The 14,994-nt window shown below is 32.6% G+C and overlaps 1 protein-coding gene across 2 annotated transcripts in view; it reads right to left on the bottom strand.

Annotated features, from left to right (window-relative positions):
- TRDN (triadin) overlaps positions 1 to 14,994 on the bottom strand; it is a 391,091-nt gene that overhangs the window by 114,875 nt on the left and 261,222 nt on the right. For both annotated transcript variants that reach the window (XM_080806278.1, XM_080806279.1), the window contains one exon: positions 7,039 to 7,086. In XM_080806278.1, the coding sequence (XP_080662404.1) occupies positions 7,039 to 7,086 (48 nt within the window). The remainder of the gene's footprint in view (positions 1 to 7,038; positions 7,087 to 14,994) is intronic.

Here is a 14,994-nt window from a genome sequence, read left to right as displayed (position 1 = left end):
CAATTGGTTTTTATACAATTTTATTCAAGGTAGAGTATGTCAATTTTTTTTCCTAAACAAGTCTTTAATGAAAAATTGATTTATAAATGAAAGAAAAAGTCAATAAAAAGAAAAAAAAACTCAGGAAAAACTTTTGTTTTGTAACATAACAGCTTAGAATATACATTCCATTAAAGATTTCTAAGGGAAAAAAAGATCCAATCCATATGCGGTTTCAGGATAATAGCAGAAGCAGAACGAAATATTAAAAAAAAAAGGCATAATTAACAGCTTGATGTTCTTGAGCTCATGAAGAGGCATTTTCTTGGTGTGTTGTATGGTGCATTTCCACAATCCTTTATATAATCTAGCCTAGAATGTCAATGGAACAAAGCTGATTTTTCTCACTGTTGAACAAAATTTTAATCTTCAAGTATTTATGTTAAATAATTAAAAGTTGTTTTTACATGCTAAATCCTGGTGATGGTAACTGAAATTGTATATGAGGAAAAATAGGATTTGTAAGAGAATTTCACTATGAAAAGCATGGAAACAGACTCTTCAAGATTTAAGGATGTGTGTTTTTTTGTTTTGGGTTTTTGTTGTTGTTGTTGTTTTAAATGGAGCCCAACATGGTGCTTGAACTCAATGTAGGGCTTGAACTCATGACCCTGAGATGGAGATCTGAACTGAAATCAAGAGTCAGGGACTTAACCAACTGGGCCACCCAGGTGCCCCCATATTTAAGGATGTCTTAAAGAACTATCAACCTAAGATTAAGATGTAGATACTTTCAAGAATACATACTTTCATTATTTTAAAATTATGAAATTATATTAAGTATTGACAAAGGAAATCTGAAGTTCATTGCCATTAAATTCAGAGAGCATATGACAACTTTCTTCATATTTATGATTAGATTTGACTGGGCTATAGGAAATGGTTCATAACTGCATTCTATTATTTTTACATGAAGATTGTTGTAAGTCAAATCAAGACAAAATTTGAGAATTATAAATGAAGGAAGAGCACATATTTGATGTAAAAAGTGTGTTACTTTTAAGAACTTAAAAGACTGAGAACATTCCCATTTAGAAACCACTTTGATAAATCATGGAAGGAGTAGAATGCAGGCAGAGTAAGAGTGACACATTGCTCCTGGATATGGTGTATTTTGATGTAATTCAACCCATCTACCTAACAGTTTCTCCTACCTATAGTTAATAAGGTTACTTGGTGTTAAGAGTGGTGACCCCCCACCACCACTAAAAAAAGAATGGTGATCCCAGTATGAAGAACAAAAACAGGTTCCTGGGGGCAATCTTAGAGTTTTAGTGTGCTTCTCCATAAAATGCCCAGAATCTCTAAGACGGGGAAGGAAGAAATAAGGGTCACAGAAGCCCAGATAGGCAGAGGAATGATTCGTTTTCATGATAATTAAAAGGCAGAATATTTTAATGGAAACAAAAATTGGGGCATTAAAATTATATCTCTGTGTGACCTGTACTTGCCTCTTGTATAGCTTGCATAAAATAAGTGATCAAGTCACACATTAGCTCATTAGAGAAAAATGGATCATTAATAACAAAGAGCCTTTAAGTTCCGAGAGAAAGGTGCAACATGAATGGTTCTCATAGCATCACCTCCAAATCTCGTCAACAGCATTGGCACACATTGCTCTTTTACTGGGCTGACATTCTCTTTAGCACTGAATGGCATTCTTATCAATAAATGTGTGAATCACATAAACCAAATGTTGCATGGCAGATTACAGCACCCTGCGGGAGACTAATGTAACAATACACATTTCTTTTAAATAAATGTTGTTCTGCTGTGTAGATAGGATTTAGATCTGTCTAGTTATTAAAAGGATGAGGGGAGTGGGGAGGAACATAGTGAGAAAGAAACTGGAAAAGAATTTCCTATTCATAAGATAAAATAATTGTGAGAACATTTTGAAAGTATTAAAAGTGAGAAGTGAGATGCGCTATGTGAGCAAGTGAGACAATGGAGAATTGCCAAAGGTTCTCTTGAAGATATATAAAATACATAAATAAGCAGAGTGCACTCCTTTTCATGTGTCGTAAAGCTCCGCATGAAAACCATCTTCTCTCTGTAGCCCACTTCATGTTCCACACACCCACTCTCCAGCGCCTAGCCTGTTGTGGGCGCTCAATAAATATTAAACAATCAAAGCACAAACTGTTGTCAAAAAGTTTGGAATTCACAGGAATCAATAGTATTGTTATCATTTAACATTTATTGAGGGTCAACAGCATGACTTAGTCCACGTGTGCAAATAGGTTATTTTATAATCACATAGTAAGCAAATAGTTAAATACAGTTTGTGTTAACTAAACTTCCAGTTTTACTCCATTGGTCTGAAATGCAAAATTGTTTCTTTTTAAAATAATTTTGACACACCATGAAATATAAATATTAATTATTTAAATAAATAAGTTTCTCTCAGGGAAACCATTACTCTTAGACATTATTAACATACACTCTGAAGTATGAGATAAATCTACAATAAGTACACATCACGTATTCGAAATAGACCAGTGCATGTACAAAGAATAGAAGAATCTGAAAAGGTGAAGGACGATGACAAATACACAAAGCTGTAATAGCATTTGGGTTTCCCTGCTGTTATGACAACTTAAAACACTAATACAAATATGTAGGGCACCCTTGTTTACAAAATAGAATCAAAGGCAAAGAAAGAAACTCTTCAGGCAAACACAAATTAGTGTGCTTCTGAATTTAGAAATATTTCTTAACATAAGGCAAGATATAATTTTTTATTACAGGAAATGAACTGTATTTGATACATTTATGATCCACAGGCTCCAGTTTTATCTTGAATAAAATGACTACTAATTGTGCTCAGATTTATTCTTGTGACTAATAGGCACTTAAATTCTATTTCATCTTTTTTCGTGAATATTTTTCTGTCATGTTTCTACTTAATGATTTTGAAGTGATTTTTAATAGTTAAGAGAATGGAAAACTATATTTAATATTTCTGAGGTGATTTTTCAGTTTAATTTTAGGATTCTCAAGTATCTATAAGTACTCAAGTTTATGGTATGTTTTTCCTTAACATTTGAATATCAGAATCTTAGAAAAGAAAGTACTTCTAGACTAGTCTTCCCCTAAAGGAGAATAGCCTCTATATCTTGATGTAAGGAACACACTGCTTAAACACATGGTTGAATAGAAAATTTTTACATTTGGAAGGACTAAGAGATCATCTAATTCTGCTCCACAGTTGTAAAAATAAGAAAAACAATGATAGGCCTAATGTTTCTATATTTATACTCATATATTGGCTTAATTGGGCATTGTTTAAATTTCTCCATTTTAAGTTTTTTAAAAAAAATTCACAAGAGTTGAAATTACTAAAATTTAATTTTTCAGTGTTTATCTGTATAATGACTATTCACCATAGGCAGTTTTATTTATGTAAGGACACCATTTACAAAGATCATAATAATATGGTGTCACTAATGAATAATGTATATTTAATTATTTTTTCTCTACTAGTTCCATTTTAGAACTGAAGAATTTAATCACTTATATCCTGGTTTCTAAAATATGGCAACCTTCACTCTTGGAAATCATATTTTGATTAACTAAAATATTCTCTTAATTGAACCGTATTTAGAGGAACAGTTCATCTAATTGTCTTTTCTTCAACAACCCCTCTGTTTTCATTCAACCCACAGATACTCATTGAACACATACTGTAAGTCAGCACTGTTGTGGGCTTCTAGAACAGACTGTTAGAGAAGACCTTAAGCAAACTCATACATAGGTGTGAATGAAAGAAAAGGAAAAATGACTTGCAAGTGATCTGATTTATTACTATTTTCTTTACCTTTTTACTGTTGGATTTAAGTCACTTTGAGGGAAGAAAATTAAAAATGAGGAGATGCTGGGACTTCAATCTACAATTCAGATCTTTTAAAGTTAATTGTCTTGACTGGTGTCCTTCCCTGCCCAACTAAGTAGTTAGCCCCTGGATGCTTCTTTAGAGTGCCTCTTTTGCTCATCTGGCTAATAACAAACAAATATTGCTAAATGTTTTCTTCTGAAAGAAATCAAGATTGAAAAAGAAAGGTAAATGGGATTTAGGAGGCAGGTCAATTTTGAAAGTGAATAACGAGGAAGAAAATGTACACTATAAGAAATTAAATGTCAACAAATGAATAAATTAAGCTTAATGAAACATGATGCACTCTTTCTAGGTGTAATATACAAATATCTAAAGATGAGTCCTCCTATGGTAGAACACAGCACCTAGCAAGTGTTACAATGTTTTATCTTTGGCTTTCCTTAGCTCTCACTATAAGAATAGCAACACTTACTGTGTTAAACATTTGTATCTCTTGATGTTTCTAGTACTGCCTATTCCAAGGAGGAAGAGTTAATGATGTGTGTGGCGTGTGTGTGTGTGTGTGTGTGTGTGTGTGTGTATGTGTGTGTGTGTGTGCACCTTTAAAATGGAGAAATTATTTATAAAGTGTTTCTTAATACTCAAAATTCTAGTCCAGCCAATTTAAGATCTTCACAAAAAGAATAACTAAAAAAATGATTAATCATGAGTTAGAGATAAAATAGAGTTCTATTTTTGGACTTTTGCAGAAGTTAGATTAACCAAATTTCTACTTCTTATGTGATATGAAGTCTAGGTTACTAAATTACATTAACATGAAATTCATTCCACCTTTCACTATGTGAATTTTCCATAATGTAAAGTTTAGCTTAATCAATGTTTCCTAAGTACAATTACAATTCAGACTAAGTTCAGAGGTTCAGTAGATGCAATTTTATATAGATCACCAAGTATATTTTAAATCTAGTAAGAATTTTGAAAATCGTATTTTTCCCCTGTACAAGTTCATGACGCAAACTTAAATGAATAAAAGTGACTCTTTAAGAACTATTTAATTGTATTTCAATGAATTATAAACTGGTTTTAGATTATACTTCTGAAGATAACCAAACTGCATAAGGAAGAGAAGTACACAATAGATTTAGTGTCTCATCTTATGAATAAATTTTAGAATACTCTGATGAAATCCGTAAAATGTCATTGACTTATTTTCACATTAACTTTTGATTTTTTAAATCACAAATACATTTTCATATCAATTATTAGTCATACATATATCATCTCAAAAATATGCAATTTATCCAAATACTCTATTTCTTATGATAGGTATAGTTGAAAAATATGAGGCCATCACTTTGCAATATTTAAAACCAAAATGATTTACTAAGTCAATATTTAAAAAGCCATTGAGAGAACCTCATTTTTTTATATAAGCTAAGAGCCTAAGCTTTTATGAAAAGGTGTTTTTAATAAAAATTAATTATAGAATTTTCTGAAGAAGTTAACTTCACATCTCTAAGAGCCATATCTAGTCTCCTACCTATTTGAGGAAATATTACAGAATTAATGAAACGGACACCAACATGCAGGTAAGAAGAAATAAACAATCTGTGTTTAAATACTTATCTCTTAGGTGCTATTATTAGTGTGGGCATTTTACATTCTAGCCAGTCTTCTCAATATGCTGTGGCTATAAAAGCAAATCTACAAATGCCAAAGATGAGCAATCAACACCTTTATATAAAAAGGAAAAACTGTGAAGCTTAGTGAGATCAAAGTAGTTTGACAGTTTATCTCACCTGTACTAAAGCTGATTTGATAAGGAAATATGCCTAAGTAAGGACTATGCAATTATCTAAGAATATATCATTCTTCATATCCTTTCCCATGTTTTCTCATTTGAGCTCCACATCTTGTTGAATAGGCAGATCAGATATAATTAACACCCTTTTATTTATTTATTTATTTATTTATTTATTTATTTATTCAGAAGAAATTTTAGGCTCAGGGCCTTGCCTAAGTGAACAAGTTAAAGTTGGGATGTAATCCTCCTATTCATCTACTTTATATATCAGAGACAGAAATAACCCACATCAGAAAGAAGTTCACAGAAACTCTCTATTGAATTGTAAAATTTCACAGAGCCCCCAGAAGCCAAAATTAATTTGAAAATATTTTCAATGTAATTGCAATCTGATTTTATTTTGAAAAGCCCAAGGAAATAAATTTTTAACCAATCATTTAACTTAATTGAATCCTAAACCTTAACTTACTTATCTGAAATGTGAGAAATTAAAGGGTTTTCTTGATATATCTGTGTCAAAAATAAATTTTTTTCATATTAGGAATTTAATTATTCCCAAATTTAAAAGGAAAAATTATTTTGACATCATTCTTGACAAAATCATTACTAGTTCTGACTTTATTACAATAAATAATAAGTATTATAATAGATGAAAAACCAAAGACCAGGGAACCATAATTAAAGTTATTAGCACTCTGAGTTCTAACAGAAGGCCCAACATCACTTTACAAGTTTTAACTCTACTGTACTCTTGCATTTTTCTCAAGGATACTCTAGAATAATATATTTATTTTATAGCCACATAAATATAACTAAAATGTATTACTTTTAATATTCTGATTTTTAATATGAGGTTTCAGACCTCTTGGGAGAATCAGTTGCTGAAGTTATAATATCAACTCAAATAATTTACTTTTGATTTTTTTCTTTAAGTTTTACATATTATTTTTTAAGCATGAGAAGTTACTTTTGCATAAATAGAGTTATGTCATCTTTATTCTTCAAACTATGATCAATGGGATGGTGTTAAAACCACAAACCAAACAGAAAAATGTCTACCAGTTACCCCAGATCATTTCCTTATTCCCAATAATCTTCAGCATTTTCCCTGATATAATTAAGAAGTCTGTGGAGTTTTCCTGCTCTGAACTTATAGTCAAAGTTTAGTTATACAAAAGAACAAAAACCCAGATTGCTGCCTCACATTCTCCCTGGCACAGAAAAACATGCAAGGACAGTGATAGAGAGTAAGAGATTTAACAATTATTGTCTTCCTCCTGTCTGAATCCAGTGCTTTCCTCCTCATGTTGTTGTCTTTCTAAAGAAGATAATGTCAACCTCCTTCATTTTTTTTTACCTTGCTCCACTGTCTTGGTTGTTTTCTCTTCCTTCTTACCAGGTACAGCTGCAAAGCAGAGATAAGGTTTAAATAAAAGTTCCAGATGGAAATGCTGCTTTTGCTCAAAAAAGCATTTTGTAACTCATTCACTGCCACCTCTTTCTTCTAAACAAGCTATTTCAAAGCTTTTCAACATTTCTCATTTCTCTATAAACCAACTGAAACCCATTTTAAATCTAATGTTAAAGAATTAGAGAAAAAGGAAATAATTTCTTGCCTTCTTCTGACTGGTTTTTCCACTCTCTCCTACATTCTTCTTTTATATTCTGCTTTGATAAACAAGCTCTACAAAGAATTCTACTTGACGGGACTATGATTAATCAACTTACAATTCAGGTTATTGCTGGAGTCATTCAGTGTCTTGAAAATGTCAACTAAGACGTTCCTTTAAATTTAAGCTTAACTTAGCTTAACCAACTGAAAGAAGTGTGGTCATGCTTGAGATGCATTTAAATATGAAAGTCATCCCAAATCATAAGTAACCAAAAGAGAAATAAGATTATCATTTAGATGCTGTTTAACCTGAACTATTCTTTCTCTAAGAGTTATTGCTCTCAGTAGAGTATTCACTGTTAACATATTTATACATCAAAACAGTAGCAATTATTCATACAAAATCAGTATTCCTTACTGAAATAATTGACTCAAGCAAGGATCTTCAGAGGACACTAGCAGCCATTTGATGAAAGATGATTAGGGGACTGAATATTGCCATTACAACCAGGTATTACCCCACAGAGTTACAAGGGGAAAAATGCAACTTTGAAACAAAGCAATGTGATTGTCACCAACTTAACCACTGATGAAACTTAGAACCATTCGTTCAGTATGGGATATCCTCACCGTCTGGCTTCTTAATGCTATGCAGTGTGATATATATAAATCAGTATTGCCCTCTGAAGTATTCTTGCCAAAGCAACTGACTATCCAACTGGAATCCACTTAAACCAAAGATTTAGTTTTCAGTTTAATCAAACATAGGATGTAAAAAACTATTGAATAATATTCTGAAGAACTCATCAAAGCAATCAAAAATTTCTACAGTGTACCTAGCCATGATCTCTTCAAAACAAAACCAAAAACAAAAAACAAAAACCCAAAAACCAAAAAGCGATATCATGAACTAAAGAAGGGAGGGAAAGGTAGCATAACTTCTTTTGAGAAAACTTGCTGAATTTACCCATTAATTATAATAGTTCAGCTGTAGATCCTTTTGATTGTTTCAAGTAGATAATAGTTTCATTTGTGAGTTTTAATTCTTACTTTTCTATTTTTGTACATATTATTTCTTTCTCTCACCTTATTGCACTGGCTAAAATATCTAGGACAATGTCTAATAGAAGTGGTAATAACAGACATCCTTGTCCTAATTCTCAGACAGAAATTTTTTCATGTTTTCATTTTTTCTGAGAATGATATTGGCTAATGGTTTTATATATCTTATCAGATTAAGGAAGATTCTTTCTACTCTAGTGATGTATTATATTAAATAGATCTACTATGATGAATGTAATTTCCCCTTCTTCTATTATTCTGGTTAATTACTTTTTTTTCAAACTACATTCCCTAAATAAAACCAACTTTATTATGTTTTATCTTTCATGCACATTATCAGACTTGATCTCCTAATATTTTGCTAGGATCTATGTCTCTATGTTCATAAAAGAAGTTAGCTTGTATTTTTTTCTCTTTTTTAGTCCTTGTTAGGTTTTGCAATCAAGGTTATTCTAGCTCCATAAAAATGAATGTTTCCTCTTTTTTCTATTCCCAGAAGGTTTAGAGTAAGATTAGTGCTAATTTTTTCTTAAATGTTTGAAAAAAATTCACCAGAGAAGCTATCTGGCTAGAATTTTCTTTGAGGAAAAATTATAGTTTTGGATTCAAAATATGAATTTTATCAAAATTTTCCGATTTATTGTAAAATATTCCTATTTTCAATTTTCTGTAGGATCTGTAATGATGTCTCCTGACATTGGTAATTTTCTGACATTGATGTTTCATGCCTTCTCTCTTTTTTCTTAATAAGTTTTCATAAGAGTCTATATATTTTATTAGGTTTTATGGCAAATCTAATTTTGACTTTTTGCTTTCCCTATTGTAGAACTTAATTTACTACTTCATTAGCTTTTATTATTACTTTTTAAAAATTTGGCTTCCTTCTAATTTATTTGGGTTTAATTTTCCATATTAAAAAAACATTGGCTTTCTCGATATTCAATTTTCAGCCTTTCCTCTTTTCTAATGAGGAAAGTATTTTTATGAGTATTTTTAAATGAGTATTTTTAAAGAGTGTAAATTTTACCCTACTACTGTTTAGCTGCACCCCAAGCTTCCATGCAATATTTTCATCATACATTAGATCAACATATTTCCAAATTTTACTGTCATTTTTTCTTTGACACATGGGATATTTAGACATGTATTGTTTACATTTTTATACTATCTAGTATTGTTTCTAACACAGCAAGTGATTGGTATGTTTTTGCTTAGTGATTAAATGTATTAGTTGACAAATAATATGTCTTAATAAGAAATGTCCTGAGTCGAAAGGGAAAATGGATAAGCTTTGGTGTTAGTAATTTTCCAGGAATAGAATGGATTTTAGGTGTAACAAAGGAGGAGGAAAGCCTTAGATACACCTAGAGGAAAGTGAACAAGTTTAGCTAAAATGGAATGTTCCCACAGAGGAGATATGGAATAATTTAAAATAAAAGATGAGGCCAATTACAGAAGGCTTTGAATTCCAAACTAGAGTCAGACTTTACTATGCATACTTCAAATAAAGGAGCCAGTAAGATGTGTGGTACATTAATAGAAATGAAAAACTGAAAATCTGTAATTCTAATAGAACCCATGGGTATATAATCTTACTCATAATTATTTTATCCAGAAGAATTGTTATAAATATTACATAGCAAATTTATACTTTTCAGTTTATTTTATTTTAATCCTCTGAAAAGTAAATGTCTCTCAGCAAACAATTTGAATGTGACTTATACATAAAGACCAAGTTTTCTTTTCAATGATGGCTTCCACATTCATATTAAATAGAGGAGGATAGTCCTCTAAAGTGGTTTTTGTTACTCAGAAAAGGTCACTGCAAATGTTGATTATCTGTACAGAAAAGAACACATTTTGCATGAAATGATGATCCTTTCACTTCTACTTCTGATGTAAAATTCATCAAGCCTAATTCTGTGGAGAATAAACTTTAAAAATAAATAACTCATGTTAGTAAGTGGATTTCCTAACTGCCTGGAATCAAAAGAAGACCTCAATCAATTTCTTTTTCTATACTACAGGGTACCTGAAATCTCCTTTAGTGCTGAGAGAAATTCTCTTTGCTCTACATTTGGAAGGATTTACTTTAAGGGAGGAAAGCAAATTTATATTGCACTCCTTCAGAGATCCCTACTAATATAAAGGAAACAAAGTAACTAATACTCTTAGAAAGTAATGCCTGGATTAGAGATAGGCCTGAGGTAAACTGGGAGGCTGAGAAATTGGTTTCTGTAGTTCCAGGCTTTTATTTCATTATTCTTCTCCTCAGTTTTCTTTAGGGACTCAATTCTCCAAAACAATTTAATCTCTCCTTTCTTGACCCTCATCACTCATGAAGGCCCTGATGTGTTTCCATTAGCAGTAGGGGTTGTACCTAGGCAGTGAGGCTTCCTTGGAAATGGGGTATGTTAGAATCCTGGTAAAGAAGTAAGGAGTAGGAAAATATTTATTGTTTGAAATGTCCCCCACATGATATTTATACATTATTTCTGGGATGTAGGCCTACAGCCTTAGCATGATAAACCACTATTTCCAAGAAAATAAGAATGTAATGTTATCTGTGCCGAAAGGTTGCTTAGATTTTGAGTTTATAGCCTAGGGATGTCAATGATTGAAACAATAGAATAAATCATTAATTGTGGAAGAAACAGTCTTACTTCTTGTATATAAAGATTCTCAGATATATATTATAGTGGAGAAACAGAAAAGAGAGACATCAATTCTCAGATGATGCTAACTGATCAATGTATTCATAAGACCATCCCTTCCTGCTACCAACTTTCCTGAATTTTACATTATATTCCTGAATTTGGAATTATGAGTAATGTGGTATTTATTGCAGCATTCAAAATGGGACATGTATGAAAATGAAGTTGAAAGGGAAATAGGGGTTTGATCTTGCAGTCTCATGTCATTTTAACAAGGTTGGGCTTTATTTATTTTATGACCAACTTGGAAAAAGAGGGTTTTACATTGAATGGCTTAGTCAGTTTTATGACCTTGATGACTTGGTTGTGATTGTGGGGAAATTCTGGTAAGATCAATATTAGTGAAATAAAAATCAAAAACCTAAGGACAATAGTGAGTTCATTACAGTGGTTCAAGCATGATATAATGAAGGCTTAAATTAAAATGGAAGTCACAGTTATGAATAGGAGGAAATATATTCAAGAAATATTTAGAGGATAAAATCAGCAGAACTTGGAGACTCTTTGAGTAATCAGGTGAAGGAGAAAGATCACCCCCAGTTTTCTAGTGAGATAAATGGTAGATTATGGTTTCACCAATAATAATAAAAAAACAAGTTGGGAAGGGGGAGTGAGGTGTTTAGTTTAAGACAGGTTTTATTTGAAGATGTTTATTGGACATTTGAGCATACAAGCTGGAAATTTTCAGAGAAATGCCTTTTCACAGCAATGTCCTGAAGAGGCAACATATAATCGGGTATCTTTAGGATATAGGTCAGAGTTTCAACCTTGAAAGTTGATCTATTTCACAAAGAGATCGTGTAAAATGAAAACCCCAGAGTATTAATAATGTAATCTGGGAACACTAATAATTTAAGAGTCAGCAAAGAAAAAACAAAAAAGTCAGACGTAAAGGTCACAAGTCAGACATAAAAGGTCAGACGATATATGGAGAACCAAGAGACTATGTTGTCATGATAGGCCAAGAAAACAGAAGCTTACAGAAGAGGCAAAGTGGTTAATACAATTGAGAAACCTAGTAATGTGAGTACTGGAATGGCTCCTTTGGTTTAGCGTTGGTAACATCAACGGCATTATCCAAAGCATCAGTGGCTCAGTAGAGACACTCATGCATGAGGTAGAAACCTCATCCTTGTCCGGAGAGGAGAAGCAATACTAGCATTCCAGTATCTGGGAAACTAGGTAAAATGTGGAGGGGAGAAATGGTAGAGAGAGAGATAGTAATCAAGAAAAAGGAGTTTTGAAGTTGAGAATAATATTTCCAAAATAAGGAACAAAATCAATAACAAGAAAGAGGATGATGCCACAAAAAAGCACAGATGCCTGATTAAAGAGGACACAACTGTGGAAGCTGGTCCTGAAAAGAAGGGTAAACACTTTACATCTGAGATCAAAAAGGAGATGGCTCTAGATTAAACAAGAACACCAAGCTGCTAACCTGTGTTTCCTTTCATTCCAAGCCATTTTCTTCAGCATAACTGCCTGTGTTTTTTACCTCCCCTTCCCTCAATCCACTTGTCATTCTTTAGCTTTCAAGTATGCCATTCCCCTGAAAATTCTCTTTTAAAAATCATTAATAATTATCCATTGGCAATGACTTGGTGACCTACACCTTGTCCCTGAAATGGTTTCTTTTCCTGTAGTTACTATGACATTATAAATAATTACATCTATTTTTCTTTTGAACTCTAATCTTTCTGGTCACTTTTTCTTTGACCTTCCTTGCCCTCTTTCCTCCATATGTACATGTTTCCTAGCCTTCCATCCCAACTCTATTCTCTCTCTAGGCCATTTCTTCATGACAAGCTCATGGACTTTTACTGTTTCCACCACTAACCCCATGCTGAGGGGACCCACCTATATATTGCAGTCTTGCCATTATCTGGAGCTCCAGTTTTACAATTAGAGCCTCCTATGTGATGTCACTTGCATGTACTACTGGCACTTTAACTTAAATATGTCTAAAATCTTGTCTTCCCTCCTCAAACAACTTTTCATCTCCCCTTCTTAACTTTTATAAGAATATCAACAATATTCTTCTAGCTCCCAGTCTGAAAACTTATTATTGTCATTAAATCATTTCTTTTTTTTCCTTCCCAAAGTTGGTAAGTTGTCAAATTCTATTAATATCTCTCCTTTGCAATCTCATAATTAATACCAGATCCCAATACACGTCACCTACATTATTACATCCTAATGACCCTGTCTCTGTCTAAAGCAAATGTCTGAATATTATTCCTATACTTAAAACTTTCATTAACTCTCTATTGTCCATGGAATAGAGTCCAACTTTAAAATCAGTCCCTTTTATGGCATTATTAGCCCAGGCTGTATTAATTCATACCATGTTCCTGAAACTCTTTTTCTTCCTCATATACATCCCACAATTTCCACAACTTTGCCTCGTTCTGTTACCTATGCCCAAGATACCCTTTCAACGAATGATTACATAACAACATTATTTAAGACCTAGCTCTAAAGTCACCTTATATAGTAAAGCTTTGCTTCTCCCCAGGTAAGAATAATTTTTTTAATTACTATGGAAACTTATCTGTATTTAACTCTTTACTCTGTTGGCTTTGAACTGTGAACTATAATTACACAGAAAACTTTCAGGTGTTAGTAAAAATTGAGGTCTAAACAACTTAGATTCCTATTTTTCAGTATTTTAAGTTGCTCAATAACAATATTAACATCTACATTTGATCTTAATTCTGTACATAGTATGTGAAATGTAAATATATGTTAAAGGAAAGTGAAATGATTTGAATGTTGCAAAACAAATTTAAACTTTAAGAAGATGATATATTGATGATGAAATACTATATACCCACAAAGAAAATATGACTTAAAAAATAGGCTTAAGCATAAGCTGACACCCTGCAACCTCCCCACTCCCACTTTGGCATGAGACTTGTGTGACATTCTCCCAGGAATCTCCCTAGTATCTTGATGTTAATGCCAGGCTAGAGGGGATAAACAACCTTAACATGAGAATGGCAAGCCCCCCACCCCAATCCTGTAAGTTCTTTTTAGCATATGAAAGTTCTTTTGAAACCTTCCTTTTTCCTTACCTCACCCTTCCAACTTGTAGATATATAATGGGCCCCTCTTAATGAAGAGTTCTACTCTTCCTGCCCAGGGGTCCTTTCCCCATAGTTTAATAAATATTAATCACCTTTTTCACCAAAAAAAAAAAAAAAAGGTAGGTTTAAGATCAAACAATTTATACTGAATATATAATTTGGCACATTGTAATTAATTTACTAAAATTTTTGACCATGAAAATTTTAAAACAAGCACAAAATCAGTAATTTCCTCTTGAAATTGCACACATAGTTCCTAGTTCAAACCTCAATGTACAAGAACAATTAACAACATACTGCAAACAAAAATAACCCTTATAATTTTCTTACTCTACTTATTTTGGAATGACTAGAAGTTGAACATCTTGTAAAGTATGCTAAGTGTTGTGGAGATTAGGGGCTGGCTACTAAGTGCATGATGAAGCTATATGTATTTTCACGTGTGATCAATTGTCAGTGAGTGGGTAGAGAACTGAAAAACTACCCAAGGAGTAAGAGAAGTCTCTTTTGACTTTTACTTGTAACTTGTTAAATTGGTACAGCAGCTACCTGAATTTCAATCTATTTATGACAGCTTAGGAAAGAATGTAAGGGCCTATTTAGCCAGAGTGATTCCATCTTGGATTAAACAGTCATTTTGTTGTTTATGCAGTAAAACTTAAACTGACCCTGCCCCCACCCCCGCCCCGGGGACTTACTTAAAAACAAGTCCCAGAAACCAGTCCCAGGTAACAAAGCCCAAATACAAGGGTGGGTCAGGCCAGGTGGAGACATCCAATGGGGGGGGGGGGCACATATCGTTTCTCTAGCTACCAAGGAGTGTGGGTCCTGCCTTTTGG

Source organism: Martes martes, assembly GCF_963455335.1.
Source record: "Martes martes genome assembly, chromosome: 6".
Lineage (NCBI taxonomy): Eukaryota > Metazoa > Chordata > Mammalia > Carnivora > Mustelidae > Martes > Martes martes.
Note: the sequence above shows the minus strand (reverse complement) of the source record. Positions and strands in the feature narration are given on the sequence as shown.